Source organism: Eubalaena glacialis, chromosome 2 (assembly GCF_028564815.1).
Source record: "Eubalaena glacialis isolate mEubGla1 chromosome 2, mEubGla1.1.hap2.+ XY, whole genome shotgun sequence".
NCBI lineage: Eukaryota > Metazoa > Chordata > Mammalia > Artiodactyla > Balaenidae > Eubalaena > Eubalaena glacialis.
Genome location: NC_083717.1, coordinates 60,813,539 through 60,837,533, shown reverse-complemented (window position 1 = coordinate 60,837,533; position 23,995 = coordinate 60,813,539). Strand labels below are relative to the sequence as shown.

The 23,995-nt window shown below is 39.0% G+C and overlaps 1 protein-coding gene across 7 annotated transcripts in view; it reads left to right on the top strand.

Moving 5' to 3' along the window:
* Positions 1–23,995, top strand: part of PEAK1 (pseudopodium enriched atypical kinase 1) — a 310,952-nt gene that overhangs the window by 246,499 nt on the left and 40,458 nt on the right. For all 7 annotated transcript variants that reach the window (XR_009699356.1, XM_061180028.1, XM_061180025.1 and 4 more), the window contains one exon: positions 4,314–7,567. Coding sequence is in view for 6 of the 7 variants with exons in the window: in XM_061180028.1 (XP_061036011.1) it covers positions 4,428–7,567 (3,140 nt within the window). In the remaining variant the exon portion in view is untranslated. The remainder of the gene's footprint in view (positions 1–4,313; positions 7,568–23,995) is intronic.

The following is a 23,995-nucleotide window of genomic DNA, read 5'->3' as shown; positions in this document are numbered from 1 at the left end:
TTCCAAAAGTTTTGTAGCTTTACATTTTGTACTTAGATCTGTGATCCCTTTTGAGTTCATTTTTGTGTATGGGGTGTGATGTATGGATCAAGGTTCATTTTTTTGCCTATGTATATTCAGTTTTTCTAGCACATTTGTTGAAGAGTATCCTTTTCACTTTTATCAAAAATCAGTTAACTACATTTGTGTGGCTCTATTTCTGGTCTCTATTCTGTTCTATGTCTATTCTGATCTATATCTGGGGTCAACAACCTTTTTCTTTAAAGAACCAAATCATAAATATTTTAGGTTTTGCAGGCAAAAAAGCAAAAACCAAGATATTATATAGGTACTTGTATAACAAGAAAGAAAATAAATCTCCATGAATTTTTTTGACAAAATTCAAAATATAAAAATTGAGTATAGTTTTTTGTAACACAGCTCTACTTAATAAGAAGAATGAAATTCTTTCTTGGGAGAGGAATAGTTTGTGCTAAGATCACCAATGATTAATTTTGCTTAATTCGGGTTCAAAGTTAGTGCTTCCTGTCATCAAAATTGATTACAAATGTTCATCTATTGATGCACATCTGTAATGAAATTTCACATACTTTTATCTTTGAAAATGTCTTTTCGGGACTTCCCTGGTGGCTCAGTGGTTAAGAATCCACCTGCCAATGCAGGGGGCATGGGTTCGATCCCTGGTCCAGGAAGATCCCACATGCCACGGAGCAACTAAGCCCGCGAGCCACAACTACTGAGCCCGTGTACCACAACTACTGAAGCCCACACGCATAGAACCCGTGCTCCGCAACAAGAGAAGCCACTGCAATGAGAAGCCCGTGCACCGCAATGAAGAGTAGCCCCCGCTCGCCAAAACTAGAGAAAGCCCGCGCATAGCAATGAAGACCCAACGCAGCCAAAAATAAAAAAATTAATTTATTAAAAAAAAGGAAATGTCTTTTCACACATGTGATTCATGTAGCAGTGGAAACGCTGCAATTTGTAGAGTGCTGAAAAGCACTGCAAAGTGATGAGAGTGCCACATAGTTTGTCATAACTACTCAGCTCTCCATTGTAGCACAAAAGCCACCAGAGACAATATGCAAACAAATTAGCCTGGCTATGTTCCAATAAAGCTTTCTTTATGGGCACTGCAATCTGAGTTTCATATAATTTTCACTTGTCACAAAATATTAAAAAAAATTTTTTTTCAACCATTTAAAAAACATCTTTAGCTTAGGGACATACGAAAACAGGCAACAGGCTAGATTTGGCCTATGGGTTGTAGTTTGCGTAATCCCATCTCCCCCATCTATGTTTCTATCCTTTTGCCAATACCACATTATCAGGATTACTGTAGCTAAAAAGTCTTGAAATCAGGTAATATGAGTCCTCCAACTTTTTTCTTTTTTGAAATTGTTTCTGACTATTTTAGTTTCTTTGCCTTTCCATATACATTTTAGAATCAGCTTGTTGATTTCTACAGAAAATCCTACTCGGATTTTGGTTAGAATTACCTTGAATCTGCAGAGCAGCTTGGGGAGAATTGACATCTTAACAACATTGAGAGAACTTGATATATTTCTCTATTTAGGTCTTTGATATCTTCAGTCTTTTCTAGTTTTCCGCATATAGATTTTAGATTTTGCACATTTTGTTAGACTTATACCTAAGTATTTCATGTTTTTTGGTCAGAGCTGTCTTTTTTAAATGCCGATTATATCATCTTGTTTCCCCTGTTTAAAACCCTTTGGTGGGTTCCCGCTGTTCTTAGGATGAACTCCATAATCTTTAAAAGCTTATAAAAGGCCCCACATGCTCTGGACCCTGCTCTCTTTTTCAGCTTAATTTTATGCCATTCTTCCCCTTGCTCAAAATGTTTCAGTCTCAGACTAGCAGGAAATGGTTTTATCAGCTAAGGGATATAGCTTTTAGAATATCTGAAAGAGTAAATAAATATTTTCAAACAGACACTTGAAAAATATATTTTTACTTTATTGAAAAAAGCCATTCAGTGGTCTCCAGCAAAGAGTGAACTTAGATTTTGGCCGAGTCATTGGGCTCTCTGTGTGGAATTCTTTGATCTTTGTCTGCACTTCTTCCACTGAGGCAAAGTGCTCTATGAGTGTTGTTTACAAGGGGCGTAGCTCTGTATATATTAACTAAAGAAAATGTTCTTTCCTTCCTTATAAATGTGCTGAAACTTGGCTAAAGGCTGCGTTTCTGACCAAACCAAGGATCCTGTCACTGTCATTGTACGTGAATGAAGTTAAACTTTTCAGCTATTAAAATAGTTCTTACATGTACATGCGTACTGCCAGCTTTATGATAATATCCGAAGTGGAAATGTAAGACTGTAGTGGTGCTCTGTGGGAAGGTCTATAGCTATGTGCCTAAGAGAGAGACGAGAGACAGAGAGAGAGAGAGAGAGAGAGAGAGAGCCACGAGATTATTTTTTAAAGATAAGCCTCAAAACCAGCACATTTAATCAACCAGTGTTTATCCAGCTCCTTATGCTAGACACATAGAGATGAATAAGATATAGCCCAGGCTTAAAGAAGCTCAAAAACTAGTGAGAAAACAGACAATTAAAAATGAAGGTGCTTGTTCATGGAGGTTTGTCCAAGTGGCTTCGATGGTACCCAGGAGAAATGAGTGGCCCAGCGGTATTTAGAGTATGATAAGACTAGTTGATTTTTAAGACATAAGGCTAGAAGGGAGGCAAGGACTATATCATGCAAACCTAAGGGGATTGTATTCCATCCTGTAACTCAGAGGTTCCATTACCTCAATGCACATAGAATTACCTGGAGAACTTATTTAAAAATCAGATTCCTGGACTCTTCCCTTAGAGATTGACTTGGGTATTTCCCCAGGTGGTTCTTACCTATCTAGCAACCCCTATCTGACATTTGGGAGCCAATGCGTTAGGTAATATTGAACCACAGAATAGTTAAGCTAGGTAATAAGATGATCATATTAGCATTTTAGAAAGAAAAATCTGATAGTAGTACAGAACAGTGGAGTCAACCTGAGAATTCATTAAAATGCAAATTCTGATCCAGTAGGTCTGGGATTGGACCTAAGATACTACATTTCTTTTTTTTCTTTTTTCTTTTTTTAAAATTTTTATTGGAGTATAGCTGATTTACAATGTTGTGTTAGTTTCAGGTGTACAGCAAAGTGATTCAGTTATACATATACATATGTTCATTCTTTTTCAGATTCTTTAAGGATCTTGAGGATAAACTGCAAGTCTAAGATACTACATTTCTAACAAGCTTCAAGATGAGGCTGATACTGCTTGTCTGAGGACCATAATTTGAGTAGCAAGGGTAGAGAGGTTGGATTGGAAAGGGGTGAGACTACAGGCATGGAGATCAGTTAACAACCTATTGCAGGAATCTAGGCAAAAAATGGTGGGCATCTGAACTACTGGCAGTGTCTGGTAATGGAAAGGAGTTCCAGTGAAATGTAGTAGATAAAATTGGCAAGACTAGGGACTTCCCTGGTGGTCCAGTGGGTAAGACTCTGTGCTTCCAATGCAGGGGGCCCAGGTTCGATCCCTGGTCGGGGAACTAGATGCCACAACTAAGAAGTCTGCACGCCGCAACTAAAAAAAGAGCCCACATGCCGCAACGAAGACCTGGCGCAGCCAAAATCATAAATAAATAAATATTTTTTAAAAATAAAAAAAATTGGCAAGACTAATTTACAAAAGGATTTAGGATGTGGAGTTAGAAGTGAGGGGAAGGGTGTCAAGAATGGTCTGAAGGTTGAAGCTTAGCTATCTAGGTGGATGATAGTGACAGTAACTGAACTAGGATAAAGACAGAGGAAGAAGGTGGCCTGGAGGGTAGAGGAGGGCTGGTTAGAGTACAAAAGTTCCTTAGAGTTGAGAAAAGAGGTGGCCAGAAGATTAGTCCTGAATGCATTGTGTTTGAGGAGTCTATGAGATATCCAAATATAAAGGGTGGGCAGAAGAAGAGGGTTCCACAATGGACCAAGAAGTTTCAGGTTGGAGGATAACAGAAAGAACGGTTTCAAAGACATTTCTGGGAGGGGAAGCTCACAGTATCATTGTCACAGAGACATCAAAAGAAATGTTATACTTGGTTCAATGAGAGTGCATAAAATTATGGTTAAAAAACTAACATTCCAAAACCGCTGATTAGCTAAAGAGAGTTCATAAAGTGCCCAAATTAGTTTATCTCTCTATCTTTTAATTTAAGGAAAAGTTGGAGCCAATATTTTCAAATCATTCATCATGATAAGCCTCATAGTACCTTTTCCATTCAGATTTTCTTCTTCTCTCCCCCTTTCCCCAACAGATTGATCACACTTACAAGAGCTGCTATGAAACATAGGGGAGGTGAAAACTAACAGATGAAAGTTTTGCCATGCACTGAAAGGAAAGCGTTGTCTGTGAAGTTCTATTTTTAAAAATGTCTGCTTGTAATACCTTTACTGAACACGTTTGGAAACCTGGTGAATGCAAGAACTGCTTTAAACCTAAAAGCTTACATCAGCTCCCCCCAGACCCTGAGAAGGCACCCATCACCCATGGCAATAAAACTAATGCCAATCACAGTAACAACCACCGAATCAGGAACACCGGAAATTTCCGGCCTCCTGTGGCTAAAAAACCCACTATAGCTGTGAAGCCCACTATGATGGTGGCAGATGGGCAAAGTATGTGTGGTGAGCTTAGTATCCAAGAACACTGTGAGAACAAACCTGTCATCATAGGATGGAACCGTAACAGGATGGCCTTGAATCAGAAACCACTTAATAATAATAATGAAGATGATATTGAAGGATTTAGCCATGTTCCTAAGCCTTATGGGAATAATGATAGTGCAAAGAAGGTATCAAATAACAATAGTGGACTAACTGAGGTGTTAAAGGAGATAGCAGGCTTGGATACCACCCCTCAAATAAAAGGAAATGAAACAAACTCCAGAGAAACATTCTTAGGAAGAATAAATGATTGCTATAAACGATCACTGGAAAGAAAGCTTCCACCAAGTTGCATGATGGGCGGAATAAAGGATACTCAGGGCAAGCATGTTATTCTGAGTGGGAGCACAGAAGTGATCAGTAATGAAGGGGGTCGATTCTGTTACCCAGAGTTTTCTAGTGGCGAAGAGAGTGAGGAAGATGTGCTTTTGAGTAACATGGAGGAGGAGCATGAGAGCTGGGATGAGAGTGATGAAGAACTGCTGGCCATGGAGATTCGCATGAGAGGGCAACCTCGCTTTGCCAACTTCAGGGCAAACACTTTGTCTCCTGTTCGATTCTTTGTGGACAAAAAATGGAATACTGTCCCCCTGCGAAATAAATCTCTGCAAAGAATCTGTGCTGTAGACTATGATGACAGTTATGATGAAATCCTGAATGGTTATGAAGAGAATTCTGTGGTCTCCTATGGACCAGGAAGCATTCAGAGCATGGTGTCATCTGACTCCACATCCCCAGACTCCTCTTTAACAGAAGAATCACGTTCTGAGACAGCCAGTAGTTTATCCCAGAAGATTTGTAATGTGGGAATAGCTCCTGGTAACCCGGGAGATTCTAAGGACATGAAGGAAAGTGAGCCCAATTATGAAAGCGTCTCTGGTAATAATCAGGAGAAGGACTCATCACAAGCATCCAAAAGCTCAATAAAAGTTCCAGAGACGCACAAAGCAGTCCTTGCTCTCCGATTAGAAGAGAAGGATGGCAAGATTGCCGTACAGACTGAGAAGCAAGAAAGTAAAGCCCCTACAGATATTACTGGGCAAGCAGTAACAATAAACCTCGTTCCTGTAGAAGAGCAAGCAAAGCCCTACCGAGTTGTGAATCTGGAACAGCCTTTGTGCAAGCCATATACTGTCGTGGATGTGTCAGCAGCCATGGCCAGTGAGCACCTCGAGGGCCCTATTAACAGTCCCAAGACGAAAAGCTCATCTTCTACTCCAAACTCTCCAGTGACATCACCCGCACTGACATCAGGACAAATAAGTGCCCATTTCCAAAAATCCAGTGCAATCCGCTACCAGGAAGTATGGACTTCCAGTACCAGTCCACGACAAAAGATACCTAAGGTAGAATTAGTTAGCGGTGGGACTGGACCAAATGTCCCTCCAAGGAAAAACTGTCACAAATCAGCACCTACTTCACCCACAGCTACAAACATTTCCTCCAAAACCATCCCTGTTAAGTCACCTAATTTGTCTGAAATAAAATTTAATAGTTACAACAATGCCGGTATGCCACCTTTTCCAATTATCATTCATGATGAGCCAACTTATGCTCGGAGTTCCAAAAATGCTATCAAAGTTCCCATTGTAATCAATCCAAATGCATATGACAATCTAGCCATTTACAAAAGTTTTCTCGGAACAAGTGGAGAACTTTCAGTGAAGGAGAAAACCACAAGTGTAATAAGCCATACTTACGAAGAAATAGAAACTGAAAGCAAAGTGTCTGATAACACCACTAGCAAACCCACTGAATGTCCCCAAGCTAAAGGGTTTTTAAACAGCACAGAGCGTAAAAGGGGTTCAGTGGCTCAGAAGGTTCAGGAGTTTAACAGCTGTCTTAACAGAGGTCAGTCCTCACCACAGAGGAGCTACAGTTCCAGCCACAGCTCCCCAACAAAGCTCCAGAGAACCACTCAAGAACCTGTGGCCAAAGCAGAAAGCACTCAGGAGTCTCAGGTAGTGAGCAGCGGCAGCAGCAGGGAGAAGGCGAGCACTGTGCTTTCTCAGATTGTGGCTTCTATCCAGCCCCCACAGTCTCCTCCAGAAATGCCCCCGTCTGGCCCGAAAGCTTGCAGCGTGGAAGAGCTTTATGCCATTCCTCCCGATGCCAGCGCTGCTAAGAGTACACCTAAGAGTACACCAGTCCGGCCCAAGTCTCTCTTCACATCCCAGCCCAGTGGTGAGGCTGAAGCACCTCAGACCACAGAAAGTCCTACCGCCAAAGTACAGAAAGATCCACTCACAAAGCCAGTCACCACCCCTCCCTCCAAATTAGTGACTAACCCCCAAAGTGAGCCGCCACCCCCCTTTCCCCCACCACGCTCGACTTCCTCCCCTTACCATGCAAGTAACCTTTTGCAGAGGCATTTCACCAACTGGACCAAGCCAACTAGCCCTACCAGGTCAACGGAAGCTGAATCAGTTTTGCACTCTGAAGGCAGCAGGCGGGCAGCTGATGCAAAACCTAAACGCTGGATATCATTTAAAAGTTTCTTCCGCCGTCGGAAAACAGATGAAGAGGACGACAAAGAGAAAGACCGAGAGAAAGGGAAACTGGTGGGCCTGGATGGCACAGTCATCCACATGCTGCCCCCTCCTCCAGTTCAGCGCCATCACTGGTTCACAGAGGCAAAAGGAGAGTCCAGCGAGAAGCCAGCCATCGTCTTCATGTACAGGTGTGACCCTGCCCAAGGCCAGCTCAGTGTGGATCAGGGCAAAGCCAGGGCAGAGCAGTCAGCAGTCACAGAGAAGGGCAGAGCAGAGGATGGGTTACTGCAGGACTCAGAGAAGAAGAAAAGGAGTCATTCTTCTCCATCACAGATTCCTAAGAAAATTCTCAGGTATGTAAAATATCCTGGCAGAATGTGGGAATTTTTCTAAACACATTTTCAGTTGCTAAGTTTTTTGCATCTTTAAGATTGTTTGAGAGCCATTTTTGTTTGTAAGTAGCACTCAGCGACCATCATCTATCTTTTCAACTGCATTTCAAGATTAGAATATTATTAAAGTGATCTTATTGCACTGAACAAGGTTTATGGCCTTGGATCTTTAGCTAAAGTAGCCTGCTGCATTCTGGTAAATGCAGAGGGGCTTTAACAGAAAAGCAAATCCATAATACTTTAAGAGCAATAAATAATTTGTTGCTTTGAACTGCTATGACAGTGTAAGGAAGAAACAGGATCAAATGAATAAATGGTGATACTATTCTTTCCTTCACTATAAATGAAATCAAACTCTTAAGCTTTTTTTTTTTTTTTTTTGGCTTTCACCAAGGTGTTATCTCTATCTGCATTATTTTTTTAAGGGAATATTTGTTTTTTTATTTCTGTCTCTTTCTGTCCTTATTTCATGTGTTGTGGAAAGGTGGGGGAAAGGGCAAGCAGTTTATAGTTTTTTAACATGTAGGTGAAATAAGAGAAGTTGGTTACTGAGATTGAGACCCAGTGATATAATTCTCAATCCAACTAGGCAAATTGTACACCCACACCAGTTCTCTAAGCATCAGTTTTCTTTAATACTTGAATAACTGTTTATTGATCACCTACCCTGTATAAGGCACATCCCAAATATTTATCTCAAATCCTTGTAACAGCCCTACAAACTGAAAATTAGAGAAATTAGAATTGGCCAGATTCACACAGTTAGTAATTGTCAGAGGGAGAATTCAAACCTTGATCTGTCTCACTGTAAAACTGGTATTCTTCCTATAATGTTGCATTGTTAATGAACATAAAATCAAACAAAATTTTTATATTTTCACTTGTAATCATTCACATAAACATTTATGTTTAGGAAGCCTAAGTTTTTTCTCTCTCATTTGTATTTTAATCAAAATTAATGTACTGCCAATAAAAACAAGGAACTGTTATCCAAGTTTGTATTAGCAAATGGGATGATTTCCTTATATCCTCTGTCCTTTCTGTTCTTAGCAAAGATATGCCCTGAGTATTCCATTCATCTGATTCTGAGTCTTCCTCCCTCTTGATTTACAGTGAGCCTTCTCTACCAGGCCTGGCTTCCTCCCAGCAAAGACAGAAAACTCTGATTCAGAGCAGATTCTCTCACCAGCTTTTCTTTAGAAAAGTGTAAATAAAAATGAACACTTAATGCCTTCACTTTTTCTACCAAAATGCCAGGAAGTTTTATATATATTGTTTACTAAAATAAGCTTTTTACATACCCCCAACTAGTCAAAATGCTAACAAGTTCCTATTTTGCTTAAATCCATGTAATAACAAAGCAAGTAGAATAGTGGGATATATTTCTGGGTAGAATAAGCTTGTCATTGGTAGTTGAAAGTAGTAGAATAAAACACATGTATTGCAGGTTGCTGTTTTATTTAGAAAAGAAGCAATTTAAACAGCACATGGTTGGAGTTACCTATGACGGAATGGCAGATAGTTCTTGCAGATCAATAAATGGCTTTACTCCTCATTAAGTGTGGCTGTGGTGTATTTATCCGCATCCTGGAAGGCAGAGTCAAGGAATAATTCGGCTTCTCTTCCGTGGAATGAGATTTCTCTACTTCGGCTGCGTGCCACTGTATATAGGCTTGAGGATAGCCTGGGTCCTTGGTATGGCAGACCTCTTACTATACAGCTTATATTTGCGCAGATTTGCTTGTATATGGGCCAATCGTATCTTCCAAAATTTATTAGTTCTTTATAGGTAACATCCGTGTATCCAAATGGCGCGGCACATTTGCCCCATTGGTTGTCAAATTTAACCATGCATCACAATATCTGGAGGGCTATTAAAACACAAATTGCTGGGCCCCACCCCCAGAGTTTTTGATTCAATAGGTCTGAGTTGGGTCCTTTCTAACAAGTTCCCAGGTGATGATGCTGTTGCTAGTCCTGGGGCCACACTTTGAGAACCACTGGTCTTCCCACCATTCTTAAGATATGTACTGTAGTCTAAGTAAAGCAAATTTGAGGTATTAAGCTTTTTGTAGAGGCACATTGGAATTTTCACATTTCATAAGGTCCCAGACTAAGTAGAAAAAGAGGTATTAGTATTAAATAGGTTTTTTTTTTTTACTTTTTAGATAGTTTAAAACTTGAATACTCATGTTGAAAAATATGCACCATTTGCTTTTCCAACAGTTACTTCATTTACTTGGATACACCATTAGTATTTACTTGAAGCATCTTTGAGAGGAAAAACATTACTGTCAAATGTCAACATTTGTGTTTCCGGCTTGATGGCAGTGTAATCATTAAATTACCATCCCACGGCTGGGAACACATTGCTGGAAGAAATGAAAATGCAAGTTTTTCTATAAGTAAATGAAGATTCCAAATCTAAACGGTATATAAGGAATGCAAAATACTCTACTGAAGGCCAAACTCTAGGCTCTGAAAGATGAGGGACTTTGTAGAGTCTTGCATTATGAAATGAGATTGTTACGAAGTTCATTTATTTGCCTGTTCAGGTGGCATAAATTGAATATCTTAACTGTGCTGTGTATGTGCCATAGGGATAAATAGGGGGAAAGATTACCATACTGCTGAAATAGTGGGCTTGGGTTTGACTTCAGCTTCAGCTACCTAACTGGTCCTTCAGTGTACAGTGGCTGTAATGATACCTATCACATAGAATTGATTTGAGGATATAATAAGAAAATATGTAAAAGACTTAGCACAGGGTCTGGCACATAGTGGGTGCTTGAAAATGATACTAGCCCCTCTGCCCTCAATGTGATAAATGCTAAAACAACGTATGTTCAGAGTGGCACAGAAGCGCAAAAAACAGAGCGATTAAATCAGCTTAAAAGACATGAAATCAGCTTTTCAGAGATGAAATACAAACCAGATCTTAAAAGACAAATAAGATTTTGCCAGCTGGCTGAGGAAGACACTGTAGGCAAAAGGAACAATATATGCAGTCACAGATGATGACGACGACAAACAGAAGCAGGACAGGTGACTGGAAAAGGATAATGAATAGACCAGTGGTTCTTCAAATGTGGTCCATGCAAGGTCAAATAGTGACCATGTAAAAGTCGCCATTTTCATAATAATACTAAGACATTATTTGTCTTTTTCACTGTGTTGACATTTGCACTGATGATGCAAAAACAATAATAGGTAAAACTACTTATACCTGCACAAATCAAAACCATGGCACCATATGGTACTAGTAGTTTTAAAAAACAAACACCAGTTTCACTTAAGAATGTCCTTGATGAAGTAGTAAATTTTATTAAATCTCAACCCTTGAATATATGTCTGTTTAAAAATTCTGTGTGATAAAGTAAGAAGTACACAGGGAGTACTTACGCTGCATACCGAAGTATGGCTGTCTTAAGGAAAAACTCTTGTAAAATAGTTTGAGTTTCAAAATTTGAATTACAAAGCTGAACCAGCACCTTTTTCATGGACCAACTTGAAAGAACAAGGGGCACAGACCAGCTGTGGTTATACAGGCTTGGGTGTTTGGCAGATATTTTCTTAATGAACATAGTGAGCCTATTACTTCAAGGAAAACAACTGACAGTATTTGTTGTCAATGATAAAACTCATGCTTTCAAGCAAAAATAAGAATTTTTGCAAACTTGTATCTGCTACCGTGACAGCTTCCTAATACTTAAACATTTCTTCTGATGAGATTGGTGGTGGCATTAGCAAAAAAGATTTTTAAAATTATATAATGAAATGTGTCAACATTTGGAAGATCCACATAACTCAGTGAACCGGTTATTTCCAAATGACCCAATGCAGGATGTTACAGAATTATGCATGAGTAAAAGATCCATTGAAACTGCAAGTTAGAACAAGGGATTTAATGTAACTGAGTACAAAAAGTTCATTGGTATGGTTTCAGATTCCATATTGCAAGTAACTTTTAAGAAACTACCACTTGCCAAGTTCTGATGTAGTACCAAAGAAGAATATCCACGATTATCTAGAAGACTATAATTACTACCTTTCCCACCTACATATCTGGATGAGACCAGATCTTTTTCATATACTTTAACCAAAGCAACATATCACAGCAGATCAAATGCAGAGGCACATATGAGCATTCAGCTGTCTTCTATTAAGCCAGATATTAAAGATATTTGAAAAAAATATTATTTTGGTTAATATTTAAAGTGTTTACTATTTTTTAATGAATTAATTATTTTTTTAATTTTTCAGTTTTAATTTCTAATATAATAAATGTCAATAGATATAATCCACATAAACAAGAGCCCTTACAGTTCTCAATAATTTTTAAGAGAAAAAAAGTTTGAGAACTGCTGAGAAAGACTGAAGAGCCTTGCATGCTACATTGAAATGTTTGGCCTTTATGTTGTAGATTTTGTAGCAGAAACAGTTTTTAAGGATGAAAGTAGTGTGATTTTCTTTTTTAAATAAAATCTCTACTGGCAGCAGTATTAAAAATGAACTGGAAGGGGAAAATATTGGTGACAAGGATACCAGTCAAATTTTGGCTCAACTATGTATCCATAGGCATCATTTCCATCCAGCTAGTCTGGATCAAGAGAAATTAATTTAGTGGTTAGTCTGGTCTGTGACCAGGTGGGAATTTCTCCATTATCGTTTTTAAAAGCACTAGTTTACCTACCATCTCTGCAACTCTTTGGTGTCCATAGCATGGGGAATAATATTGCGTAGTGAGAAAAATGCAAGCGCTGGAGTCAGACAGACAAAAATTTGAATTCTAATTGTACCACTGGTAGTTGTGTGACTTTTGACTTAACCTCTCTGAGCTGAAGTTTCCCAACGTGTACCACAGTGATGATAATACCTACCTTATAGAGATATTATGAGGACTAAATAGATATCTGTAAAGCATCTAGCACAGTACCTAGCAATAACAGTTGACCTCTTTACAAATTATGCTTAGGACATCAGAATTTAAGATAATCCTTGCTTAATGTTTCCCCCCTGCATTCTATTCTTAGAACAGCTAAGTGCTCTTTCTTAAATGTAAACCCAGTCATATCCCCAAACTGAAGAAGGCCCTATATATGTGACCTCTGTCTACCTGATGAATCTTACTTACCCTCTTGCTCATGTACCTCCGGTTATTCAGGCTTGCTTTCTTCCTGAGTGCCTTGTTTAAAATGTTGACTGTGGAAATGTTACCACCTTTTAATGGAGGACCACCTTTTAATCCCAAATCTATTTACTTCTCTCCATCTCTGCTTCTACCACTTTTAATGGAGACTATCTTAAAATAGTTCCTTTTATTTATTTTCCTTAAAAAAATTTTTTTTAAATTTTTGGCCACATCGCACAGCTTGTGAGATCTTAGTTGCCTGACCAGGGATTGAATCCGGGCCCTCAGCAGTGAGAGCAAAGAGTCCTAACCACTGGACTGCCAGGGAATTCCCCTCTTTTTATTTTAAACTTTTTATGATAGAAAATTCTAAACATATACAAAAGTAGATAGATTCATAAAATGAACCACCACTTACCCCAAAACCACGCTTCAACAGCTATCAATTTATGGCCAATCTTGTTTCATCTGTACCTCATCCCATTCCCCCCATTATTTTGAAGCAAATACCAGGCATCATTTCATTTGTAAAAATTTCAGTAGGTATCTCTAAAAGATAAGTGTTTTTTTTTTTCCCCTCATAACCATATGCCTAAAGGGTTCTTTAAACTTTAATGGCTAACCCCTGGCTAAACATCATCTGGTATCAAGATTTTAAATATTACATACATTCTTTTGACTCCCAAATTTATATCTCCACTCCTGATCTCTTTCCCCCATGATTCACATACAACTATCCACTTGATATCTCCACTTGAACATCAACTGGACATCTCAGATGAAACGTGTTCAGAACATAACTCTTGATTTTTCCCTACAAATCTATTCAATCCCAAGCCTTCCCTTGATAAATGGTCCCACCATCCATCTAGTCACTCAGATTAGAAAACTAGGAGTCATCTTTGATTTTTCTCTTCCCTTCATCCCCTACACCCAAAATATCATAGTGTTTTCCTAATTGATCTCCCTGCCTAATCTCTTGCCCCTTCTAATCTAGTCTCTCTGGAACAGCCTTGTACTCTTTCTAAAATGCAGATCCCGTTGTTTCAACACAGTGAAGGAAGTCCCTATACAATCTGACCTCTAACTACCAGTATAACCTGTCTCCTACTCACCACCTTGCTCATAAACTTCTCACAATAGGAGTTTTCTTTCTGTTCTTCAAAAGTGCCAGGCCTAATCCCTTTTTATCAGCTATTCACTCTGTTTGGTATGCTTCTTTCAGATCTTTGCATGGCTGGCTCCTTGTCATTCAGCTCTCGATTTAAATGTCACTCCCTCAGAAGATTCTTCACTGGCTGCCCAATCATAAGAAACTCCCCCCACTCTCAGTCACTCCCCATCACATCGCATCATCTTTTTTTATTGTAGATTTATTCACGTTTATCACTTTTTTTTTTTTAATTATTCCATCTTTATTTCATTCTTCCCTTCTGGATTCAATTTACTTATTCCCAAAGTATATACCCTTTTAGTAGTCTTTTCAGTAAACTGGTGGTAAATTCTTGATTATTGACTAAAATCGTATTTATTTCATAATTCGTAGGCAATATCTATTGCCAATCGCATACATGTCCTTAAAAATTTAGCTCAAGGGACTAAGACTCCATGTCTAACTAAGGGTTAAGACTCCATGCTTCCACTGCAGGGGGCACGGGTTCAATCCCTGGTCAGGAACTAAGATCCCACATGCTGCACAGCACAGCCCATAAAAGAAAAACAAAAAAATTTTAGCTCAAAAATTTTCTTTCTAATCAATTAGAAAAACAGTCAATGACTAAGAAAATCACTGTAACTTGCCTGAAATAACTATAACACTCTCAACCAAAGTTAAGGATATCATTTGCCCCCTGAATGGCCTCTTGACCTTTGACTAACCTTTCTAGCTCCACCAGCCCTGAACATCATGTTCCTAATTAGCAAAGACCCCTACCATGTATCCATCCTGGATACCATATAAGTCCAGTTTTTTTAGGACTCCCAGAACAATTTCAGGAATCCAGCTATGCCTTACACTGCTGGGATTCTGTCCAGACCTCAGTCAACTTCTGTTCTGGACATGCAGATTAGATTTGGCACACCTTTGCTCCCTTAGGAATGCTAGTCATCTGTATAAGCCTTCTTATACCCTTCCAAGACCATTTTGATCTTCTTAGAGTCCTTAGAACTCAGCTATATTCCTAAATAATCCAGGAGTCAATCCTCGGAGTCCCTCTAATCCACTCCAAGGTTCAGGGGTATAGACCAGGAATTGGCAAACTGTGACCTGTGGGCCAAATCTGACCTTTCATCTGTTTCTATAAATGAAGTTTTATCGGAAAACAGCCCCACTCATTTTTTTTTACATGTTATCTACAGCTACTTTTGCACCATACCAACAGGGTTGAATAGTTGTAACAGACACCATATGGCCTGTAAAGCCTAAAATATTTACTGTCTGACCCTTCACAGAAAAGTTTGCTGACCCCTGGACTAAGTTATAATATCTGATTTGTCTGTAGTCATCAGGCATGCTAGTGGCCTATAGCCATTCTGGTCAAACACTAGTCAGGTTTGCTACTCACTAAAATAACCAGAGTCTCTTTATATACATGTGTGTATGCACACAGAGTATGGGAAAAGAAAGTCCAAATACTTCTTAGATTATGGTACAATGTGATGTCCTTCTCTCTGGAAAGTTCAGCTAGAATTTTTTTTTAATGTTTATGCTCCAGTTATATATCTTTTTTCTTTTGGTAGGTACAATCTTTTTTAAAAATTTTTTTTAAGAACACTTTTTTTAATTGAAGTATAGTTGATTTACAATGTTGTATTAGTTTCAGGTGTGCTCCAGTTATATCTTAATTTGCATTATCTCTACTCTTTGCTAAGACAACCTGTCAAAGTCATCTTTTCGGACCAAACTGGCCTTGAAGATCAAATTCCTATTTCTCATAAAGAAAAAAATTGGAGACAGAAGCTGAAAGTAGCAGCTCGTTCTCGTGATCATATGTTCTTTGCTCTAAAGAAACTTCTGGACTATCAGCACATCTACATTTGCTGACATATTGTTCCTAAAGTTTAGATGAGTTCATAAAGTCCTTACTGTTGAATTTTTAAATAATCCTCTTTTAGAGAAAACTGATAAATATCTCACTTTATTGTAATTACAAAATGATGCAGAATGGTTATAGGGTGGTCTTCAGATAGCTTTATGTTCCTTTCTCTTTGGGGAGGTGATTAAAAATCCAGAGAAGTAAACTGACTTGTTTAGAGTCTCATAATGTATTACAAAGTGAAGAATCAAACTGAGAATTCCCCTACTTACTGGGTCAGTTTTGTTTCCTTGTTCGCCTAATGAATCTGAAGTTAAATACCTGTATCTTATTATATAATTCATAATTTTCATTCACATTACCTCAGTTGTTCCAGTATCTCGGACAGTGCATTCTTCCTATTATAGGAAATTGAGAAACAGGCTCATCGACAGTCCCAGGGCCACTCTGCAAGTAGGTGTCAGAGCCAGACTCTGACTTTAGAGATGTTTGGCCTGTTAGTAATTTTTGTTGCACTCTTTTGGTGATTATTGAGTCTGTTGGTGTCTACCATGTCTTTTATAAAGGCAGCCTAAGTGCAAGAAGGCACGTCTGTGACCACTAAGGGCCACAGTGATGCGTACTGATTCATTGACCTGTCGAGCAGTCTTAAAGTACTCAACATTGGCACAGTTGTTCACTCTCTTGGAAGCACTTTATGTGAAATTCCTAGTTAATACATACTCCTGTAAATGTCGCTACACCCATTTTATAGATGAATAATGGGAGACATGGACAGAGTAGCATTGGTGGCAGAGCTGGGATTAAATTTGAGTTTCTAATTTCTAGGCCTTTATTCAAACCTCTAGGCCACAGTTTCAGTCAGTGATTATTTAATATAACTGTAGAATATTGATTAGAGTCATCAGGTGATATTTAAAGGTTTAACCCAGGACAAGCAGTTTATCCTCATATGGTGCCGCTATAATGGTGATTTGTTAATAGCAGGGAGAAAGGCTTGCCTGAAAAGAGCAAAGTGATGATAGCAGTGCACACTGATCCGCTCCCCACACCAACTCCTTGTTATCATGGAGTGAAACAGCCTCAAGAATCAGCCGTTGGCCTTTCTGTGCTGCTGGCGCATGGAGAAGCTCCACTCTGCATCAGGGAAGATGTCCTGTTCCTCTGGCTTCCTAGTTGGGGAGAGGAACCCCCCTTTGGATGCTCCACATTGGAACCTGTCCCTATTCCATTCTCCATCGTGATATAGGCAGAAATTTTGCTGGGAGGAATGTAGATACAGATCCTGGTGCTGTTTTCTAGTGCCTTGCTGCCCAGATCCCATCTGATTTGATTTATTCAACACTCATTTACTGAGTGCTTTCTGTGATCCTCAGTCCCTGCTGCCTTAGTTTGGGCTCCATAACAAAGTACCACAGACAGGTGGCTTAAACAGCAGACATTTATTTTCTCACAGTTCTGGAGGCCAGAAGTCCAAGATTAAGTTTCCAGCTGATTTGGTTTCTGGTGAGGGCTCTCTTTCTGACTCGATGGCCACTTTCTCATTATGTCCTCACTTTCCTCCATAATATGTACAGAGAGAGAAACCACGCTCTCTGGTGCCTCTTCTTAAAAGGACACAAATCCTGTCTGACAGGGCCCCATCCTTACGACCTCATTTAATATTATTTCCTTAGAGGCCCCATCTCCAACTACAGCCACACTGGGGGTTAGGGTTTCCACATATGAATCTGGAGGGGACACAAACAGTCTATAACATCTGCCATGGGTGTTCAGAGAAGGAAGAGTCCCCATGGACAGTAAGACATCATGGGTAATGTGAGATTTGAATAGTCTTTAATGACTGCCTGAGTTTGGAATAGATGGAAAGAAGAAGGGAGGCAACTCTAGGAAGGGAAAGTAGGTACAGCAGAAACGTAGAATATGGTGTGTCCAAGGGACAGGGAGTTATGTAAATACATTGTCTGGAGCTGAAGGATTATGTCTCAGAAAGTCTGGAATAAAGATAAAAACAAATGTTGCAGCCTCATGGTGAAGGGCTTTGAAGTCCTGCAGGTAGTCTGGACCTGTCTTCAACAGGTCACAAGGATCAATGGCTGATATAGAACAGAGGAACAGCAGAACAAAAGAGAGATTTTAAGAAGAGTCCCCTGGCGGCGTGGGTAGAAGGTACAGGTGCTGTGGTCTGTCTTGGAGCAGATTTTTCAGTTATAGGGGCCTGCCTTTTGTGTTCACCTCTGTCCTCTGTTGATACAAAGAACTGAGATAGTACTGCATGTTGGAAGACTTATTGCTGGTGTCACAGATGCCATTTCCTATTTTCAGAGTGGTCTTCAGCCAGCCAGGCCTTCTAATAAAAATCATAAATGTCATACTAGGCCATATCCTCATTTCCTAACATTTTGTAAGTTTGTATAATTGTATTCTAAGAATAAACCTCAGAAGGTAAGGATTGGTCCCAAAGCACTCCCTCCCTTTTTTAATAGCCCATTATGAATCTCTTATCTGTGACTACTTAAATTATTTTATTTCCCCTGTTCAGCCATATTGCTTCTGAGCAGTGATGCTCCTTTACTTAAAATTTTCTTCCTCACTTCTTATACTTTACTCCTTTTATACTTAATTTCCCTCTTCTCTCTGCAGAGAGAGAGGCAGTAAAAAATAGTTTCTCAGATTGTGGCCCTAAGACCAACTGCATCAGAATCACCTGGGGTGTTTGTGTAAGTGCAGATTCCTGGGTCATACCACAGAGCTGTAGAATCAATCCCTGGAGGTGAGGGCTGCAAATCTGCATCTTTAACAAGGTAATTGTTAGACATGTTAAAGTCTGATAACAATAGGCATAATATATTAGAACATAGGCTTTGAAGTCACTCAGACCTGGATTTGAATCCTGCTTTCACCACTTATTAGCTGTGTCATCTGGGACAAGTTACTTGAGCTCTGCTTCTTAGCTTCCTCATCTATAAACTGAGAGACAGAATAATGTATCTGTTTAGAGCACAGACTAGAGCTGAAGTGCTGGGTTTGAATCTCAGCTCCACCAGGTATTAGCTGTGTTACCTGAGGCAAATAACTTAACCACTCTGGACTTAATATTTCTTCATTTGTAAAACAGAGATAATAACCTTGTATGACTTAAAAGAATTAATGTTAAGTGTTAAACAGGAGGGGAGGGGAAGGGATTTTTATACCCCTAGGATATATTTGGCAATGTCTGGAGACTATTTGATTGTCACAACTGGGGAAGCAGAGAGTAATTCCAACACCTATTGGATAGAAGGTAAGAGATGTTAGTGTGATTCTACTACGCACAGGACAGCCCTCCACGACAATTATCTGGTCCAAAATGTCAATAGTGCCACTGTTGAGAGACATGGCTTAGAAGAGGGACATGATAAGCACTGTGTAAGTTTTGGCTACTATTATCATTTGCTATTATGGGAATAACAACCCTTACTCAGAGTATTATTGTTAGGAGATATATATTTAAGCACACAGTACCTAGCAGTCAGCAGATGTGGAGGTAGTGGTGGTGATTATTATTAGGAAGCCAAACATCTATAAACACAGTCTTTCTATACCAGAGCAGTTCCCATGTAAAGAAATCCTTTTGCAATGTAAACAATGACTTTGTTTAGAATTTTTCAAAAGAATGCATCTGTAATCATTAATACCCCACATTTCAATAATAGCTTTTTTCTTTTCAAAACACTTTTACTTCTTCATCTTCGTAATCAAGCATTTATTCTTGAATCTTTACAATGCACCAGGCTTACCTAATGGTATCAGTGTGGTGGAAAGAACACGGATGTTAGAGTTGCATAGTATCGAATTCAGATCCTGACTCTGTCACCTAAGTACACACATAACCTTAGACAATTCGTTTCACTTTTTTCAGTCTTGGTTTCCCTATCTGTGAAGTGAGAATAATCGCCTTTACCTCTTGAGGTGTTTTTGTGAGTTAAACAGAATAGTGTGCAGCTTGTGCAGTGTAGAGTAGGAATAGGTTCTGAGCAGTGTTGGTTCCTGTTCCCTCCCTATATCCATTCCTTCAGCGAGCCTGCCATGTTCTGGAGAGTTTAGTATACATAATCATCTCGCTCCCTCGACTCAAAGGGCAAACGGGCAGTTGAGGGAGATAAGAGGACATTGGGGAAAGGTGCAGTGACTCACTTCTCCAGAGCTTCTGGGCATGCGGGAAAAGTCCAGGACCCGGAAATGACTGTTCCATATCGTCCTTAGGTTAGTCCTGTTAGAGAGGCGTGTTGATATTTTCTTCTCATACCTTGCCTTTCCAGGAAAGAAACATCAATATCTGACCCCATTCTTTAGAAGTGAGCTAAGGCCAAATGGTGACGCTGAGAATCTCCTTCCACACCTCTGTTATTGAGAAAAGCAGCCCTATTTTATTGCTCTTTTCCAAGATTAATTTATCTTTTCTGTTAATTTGTACAGATGCCATTCTGAATTTTTATTTCATAGAATTTTAAAACTGTAATTTTTCTTAGTATTGTGAAGGTGACAGTGATTTACAGTGGCCTGTGTTTTTATCTACTTTGCTGTCTTGCAGTCTAGTGCCTTGAAGACACTTTTAATTTGCTAAAGAAAAAAGTTGTTAAAGGAAAAAAAACACATTTGTTAAAGAAAAAAAAATTGAAACTGTGCAGTATCTGGAAATTAGAGTCTATTCAAGACCTTGCACATGGCTGCCAGTCTTCCCCATCCCAAGACCTAGCCACTTCATTCGCACCAGGAAGAGCTACCTTTGTCTGACCAGACTGTGTTAGACGTATTAGCAAGAACTCATCAGATCTCAGTTAAAGGTTAATCTCAGTCCAGGATAAGAAGTTTGAAGTTTTCAGTTAAAGACTACAGAAGGCTTAGTGGAAAATTGGAGACACTAAGATAGTGATCAATGGACACAACACTTTTCTACCTGAGAATGCCAGTAATTGGAAAGTGTAGCGAAATCAAGTAGATGACCTGGAAACTAAGGTAGGATTAAGAAATGTCATATTGGTGGGAGGTCCTAGAGGGAGAGAGACAGAAGGAAATGGAGTTTTTCCCCCTTTCAGTAGATAAACTGTGGGATTCGATAACTTTGATGTTTCCTCCTCGTGTTGATTCACATCCCATTTCTGCAAAGGTTCATCATCCCCAGCAACTCCAGAAATAAGCAGCTTTGGAAACCAGTAATAAAACCATGAAATGCTGTTTCTGATTGCTTTGATCTGATCTTTAGGGGTAAAAGGAGGTTTTAAAAATCACGCATTTGCTTATTGGCTGACTTGGACAACTAAAGACAGATGCAGCTGCTGAAGAGAGCTGGCAAATGGGAATTTAGGATACCATTTGCCCCAAGAGGCAGATGGTCTCTATAGAAGCCTGATTTCATTTACCGTCCCTTCTGAAGCTGAATGAAGGTGGTTGAATTTGAAGAAAAAGTTGAACTGAAATCGTGGAAATACTTGGGTACATAAAGGCCTTTAATCCTTTCTAATGTGGCATTTGATTTGCCTTTTAAAAAAGTATATTCAGACATTAACAGAATTTCTACCAAAATCTGTCTTGAATGAATATGCCAGGGGAAAAAAAAAAGGATTATTTCATTTGATGGTGTAATGATTAATCCTACCACCTGGGTACGCCAAGTGAGCTTCCCGCAGGAGATTGCTTCTGCGGCTTTGAATTATGTATGAATATTGCAGACTGTTGAGATATAAACTTACCAAGGGATTCATTTGTATTACAGACAAATCTGTAACAATGTTACCATTTCCTTTGACTACCTTAAGTTCATCCTCCATGTTCAGAAAATGAGATGTGTCTTTGTGGAGATTGCGACGTGATTTTTTTGTGTCAGGTCAGACATTACCAAATCTCAATTAAAAACTGGTCATTAATGAAAAGTTGGTCAAAGAGTTTGAGGTAAAAAGAAATGTGTGTTATCTTCCATTCTGAAAGCAGAACAAATGCTGAGGGTCCAGGAAAAGAGCAGACAAAGTTAGGGTTTGACCCAGCCTGATGATCAAGGACCTAGATGTCAATGCCGTAGTTATTACAGATATCCTACATTGCGTTACAGAACTAGGGATTGTTTCAACATGAATTTAAATAGCAGGAATAGAAAAGCCATAACTTCCTCTCTGTGGGCCATTTATCAGTTAACAGTTCTGTTTTATAATAATGAATATCAACTTGTACTTATCCTGAAAAAAATCGTTACCTTCATCATTATTTGCTACTTCAAGACGTGCTAAGATATATTGTATTAGAAATCCTAGTAGATTTCTTGTAATTTCATTTAAAAAAATTTTTTTTTTAACCATCTATCTCATGGACAAAATGAGGGAACTTTTCATTTTCTCCATTATCTCCCTCCTGATGTTGTCATCTAGTTTGTACAGAAGATCAAAGTAATAGGGAAACAGAATCTGGGTTCTCTGATTCCTGTCTTGGTGTTTCCTCCATTACATCAAACATTTCCCAATGAAAAGTCAGTGGTGAACCACTTTGTTAGGAGATAAAGCCTGTATTTGGAAAGCGTCATATTACTATTTGGGAGGGTTTTCTGATTTTATATCTAAATATGAAACATTAAAAAAGTCAATGGTCAAAAATTATATTCCCTTATAAAATTAATATGCCTAAGATAAATTAATTATAGGATTTTACTTCCTTTTTTCTTCCTGGACAATTTGTCTGTTTATACGTAGTGACTGAATCACCTTCTCTGATGCTGTTCTTGATTGATTCTTTTTCATTTTTTAGTCACAGCATGTTACCACATCTAAGCTTGAACTCTCAAAACCTCTTCCTTTCCCCTTTCCTCTCTCTTTTACCATTTTAATCATACAAAGAGCTTTTCTTCCCTCAAGCATCAAGACATGACATATCATTGATGCATTTTTTAAAATTCTTCCTTTTAGACACTGCTGTCACTGTAAATGCAGGTTAAACATCTTAGTATCCATTTGCAAATCCATGTGATTTAACTTTCATCAACTCTTTTGCATAGTTCTTTATAGTTGACAATTGTTTTAACTGGTGATTTAATATACCAGTGCACTTATTTAAAATGTGCTTGTGAAAACTGACCTTTGTAGAGAATACAGGTTGTGCTGCCCTGGTCCTCAAAGAGTTAATAAAACTAGCTTTCACTTTGCTTAGTTTCCCAAAGGTAATTTGGCTCATTTCCCAGACCAAACCCCTCAGGTAAAGGTCAAGGTGCAGTGGGTTATATTAAGGTGCAGAATTCGAGCCTCTTATATCTCGCCCAACTTGTAGTCCTCCAGAACTCAGAGGGAGCTATGGTTCATCAGAGCTTCAGAACATGATTAACAGACTGAAGAAGGCCCTGTAGAATTTCCTTTAATGGGGAATTGTATGAGTGAGTACAGTGGGTGAGTCTTTAATATTTCTTGCTTTTTAGCATCCATATTTTGTTTTGAGAACCCCTTAAGAGTACAGAGCTGTGTTTCATGTATGTGGGAACAGGCCCAGGGAATTCCTCACTGGTTAATAGCAGCAACTCTTTCTTGTAGTTTTTACAGTAGGCTTAATATAAATAGCCCATTCCCTGGGAGGAAAACAGTCAAGCGAGGGTGGAGTCATGGTTTCTGAACCCGCCTTCACCACTCATTTTTGACAAATGGAAAAGAGAGCTTCCTTTTAGTAATAACGATGAGATTGGGGGAAGTAAGAGAAAAGGCAAGAGCAAGGCTGCAGAGATTAGGAGCCTAAAAACACCTTTTTAGAAACCTCTCAAGTTGACTCGAGAATAAGAAGAGAGCGTCTGGAGGTTTAATGTTTTTCCTGTCAAAGGGGGATGATGTTTTTTAATCACTTTATATTTATTGCTTTGAAATTTAAAATGGCTTATATTAACTTTTGCCCAGCAAAGGTCATTTTCCTTCTCCTGAAGCATGTTGATAACTTCTCAGTGACACTAAGTGGCATCTGAGAGTGTCTCAGAAGTGTCACTTTGCTTTTCTTCGCTAACGCGTGGAAGTAGAGCCCCCTTGTTACCTTGAATTTATGATGTTCCATATTATGAGAAACTAGCTTTGTTTTGGGTTGATAACCTAAGGCAGCCCATTAAGAAGATGCAGCATGCTTTACCATGTGAGGCCTCCTTTACATAAACCACCCTGTTGACTGCTAGTGAACTGATCCCTTCCCACCTCACCCTATCCCCAAGAGCCAGATTCCATAATGGTA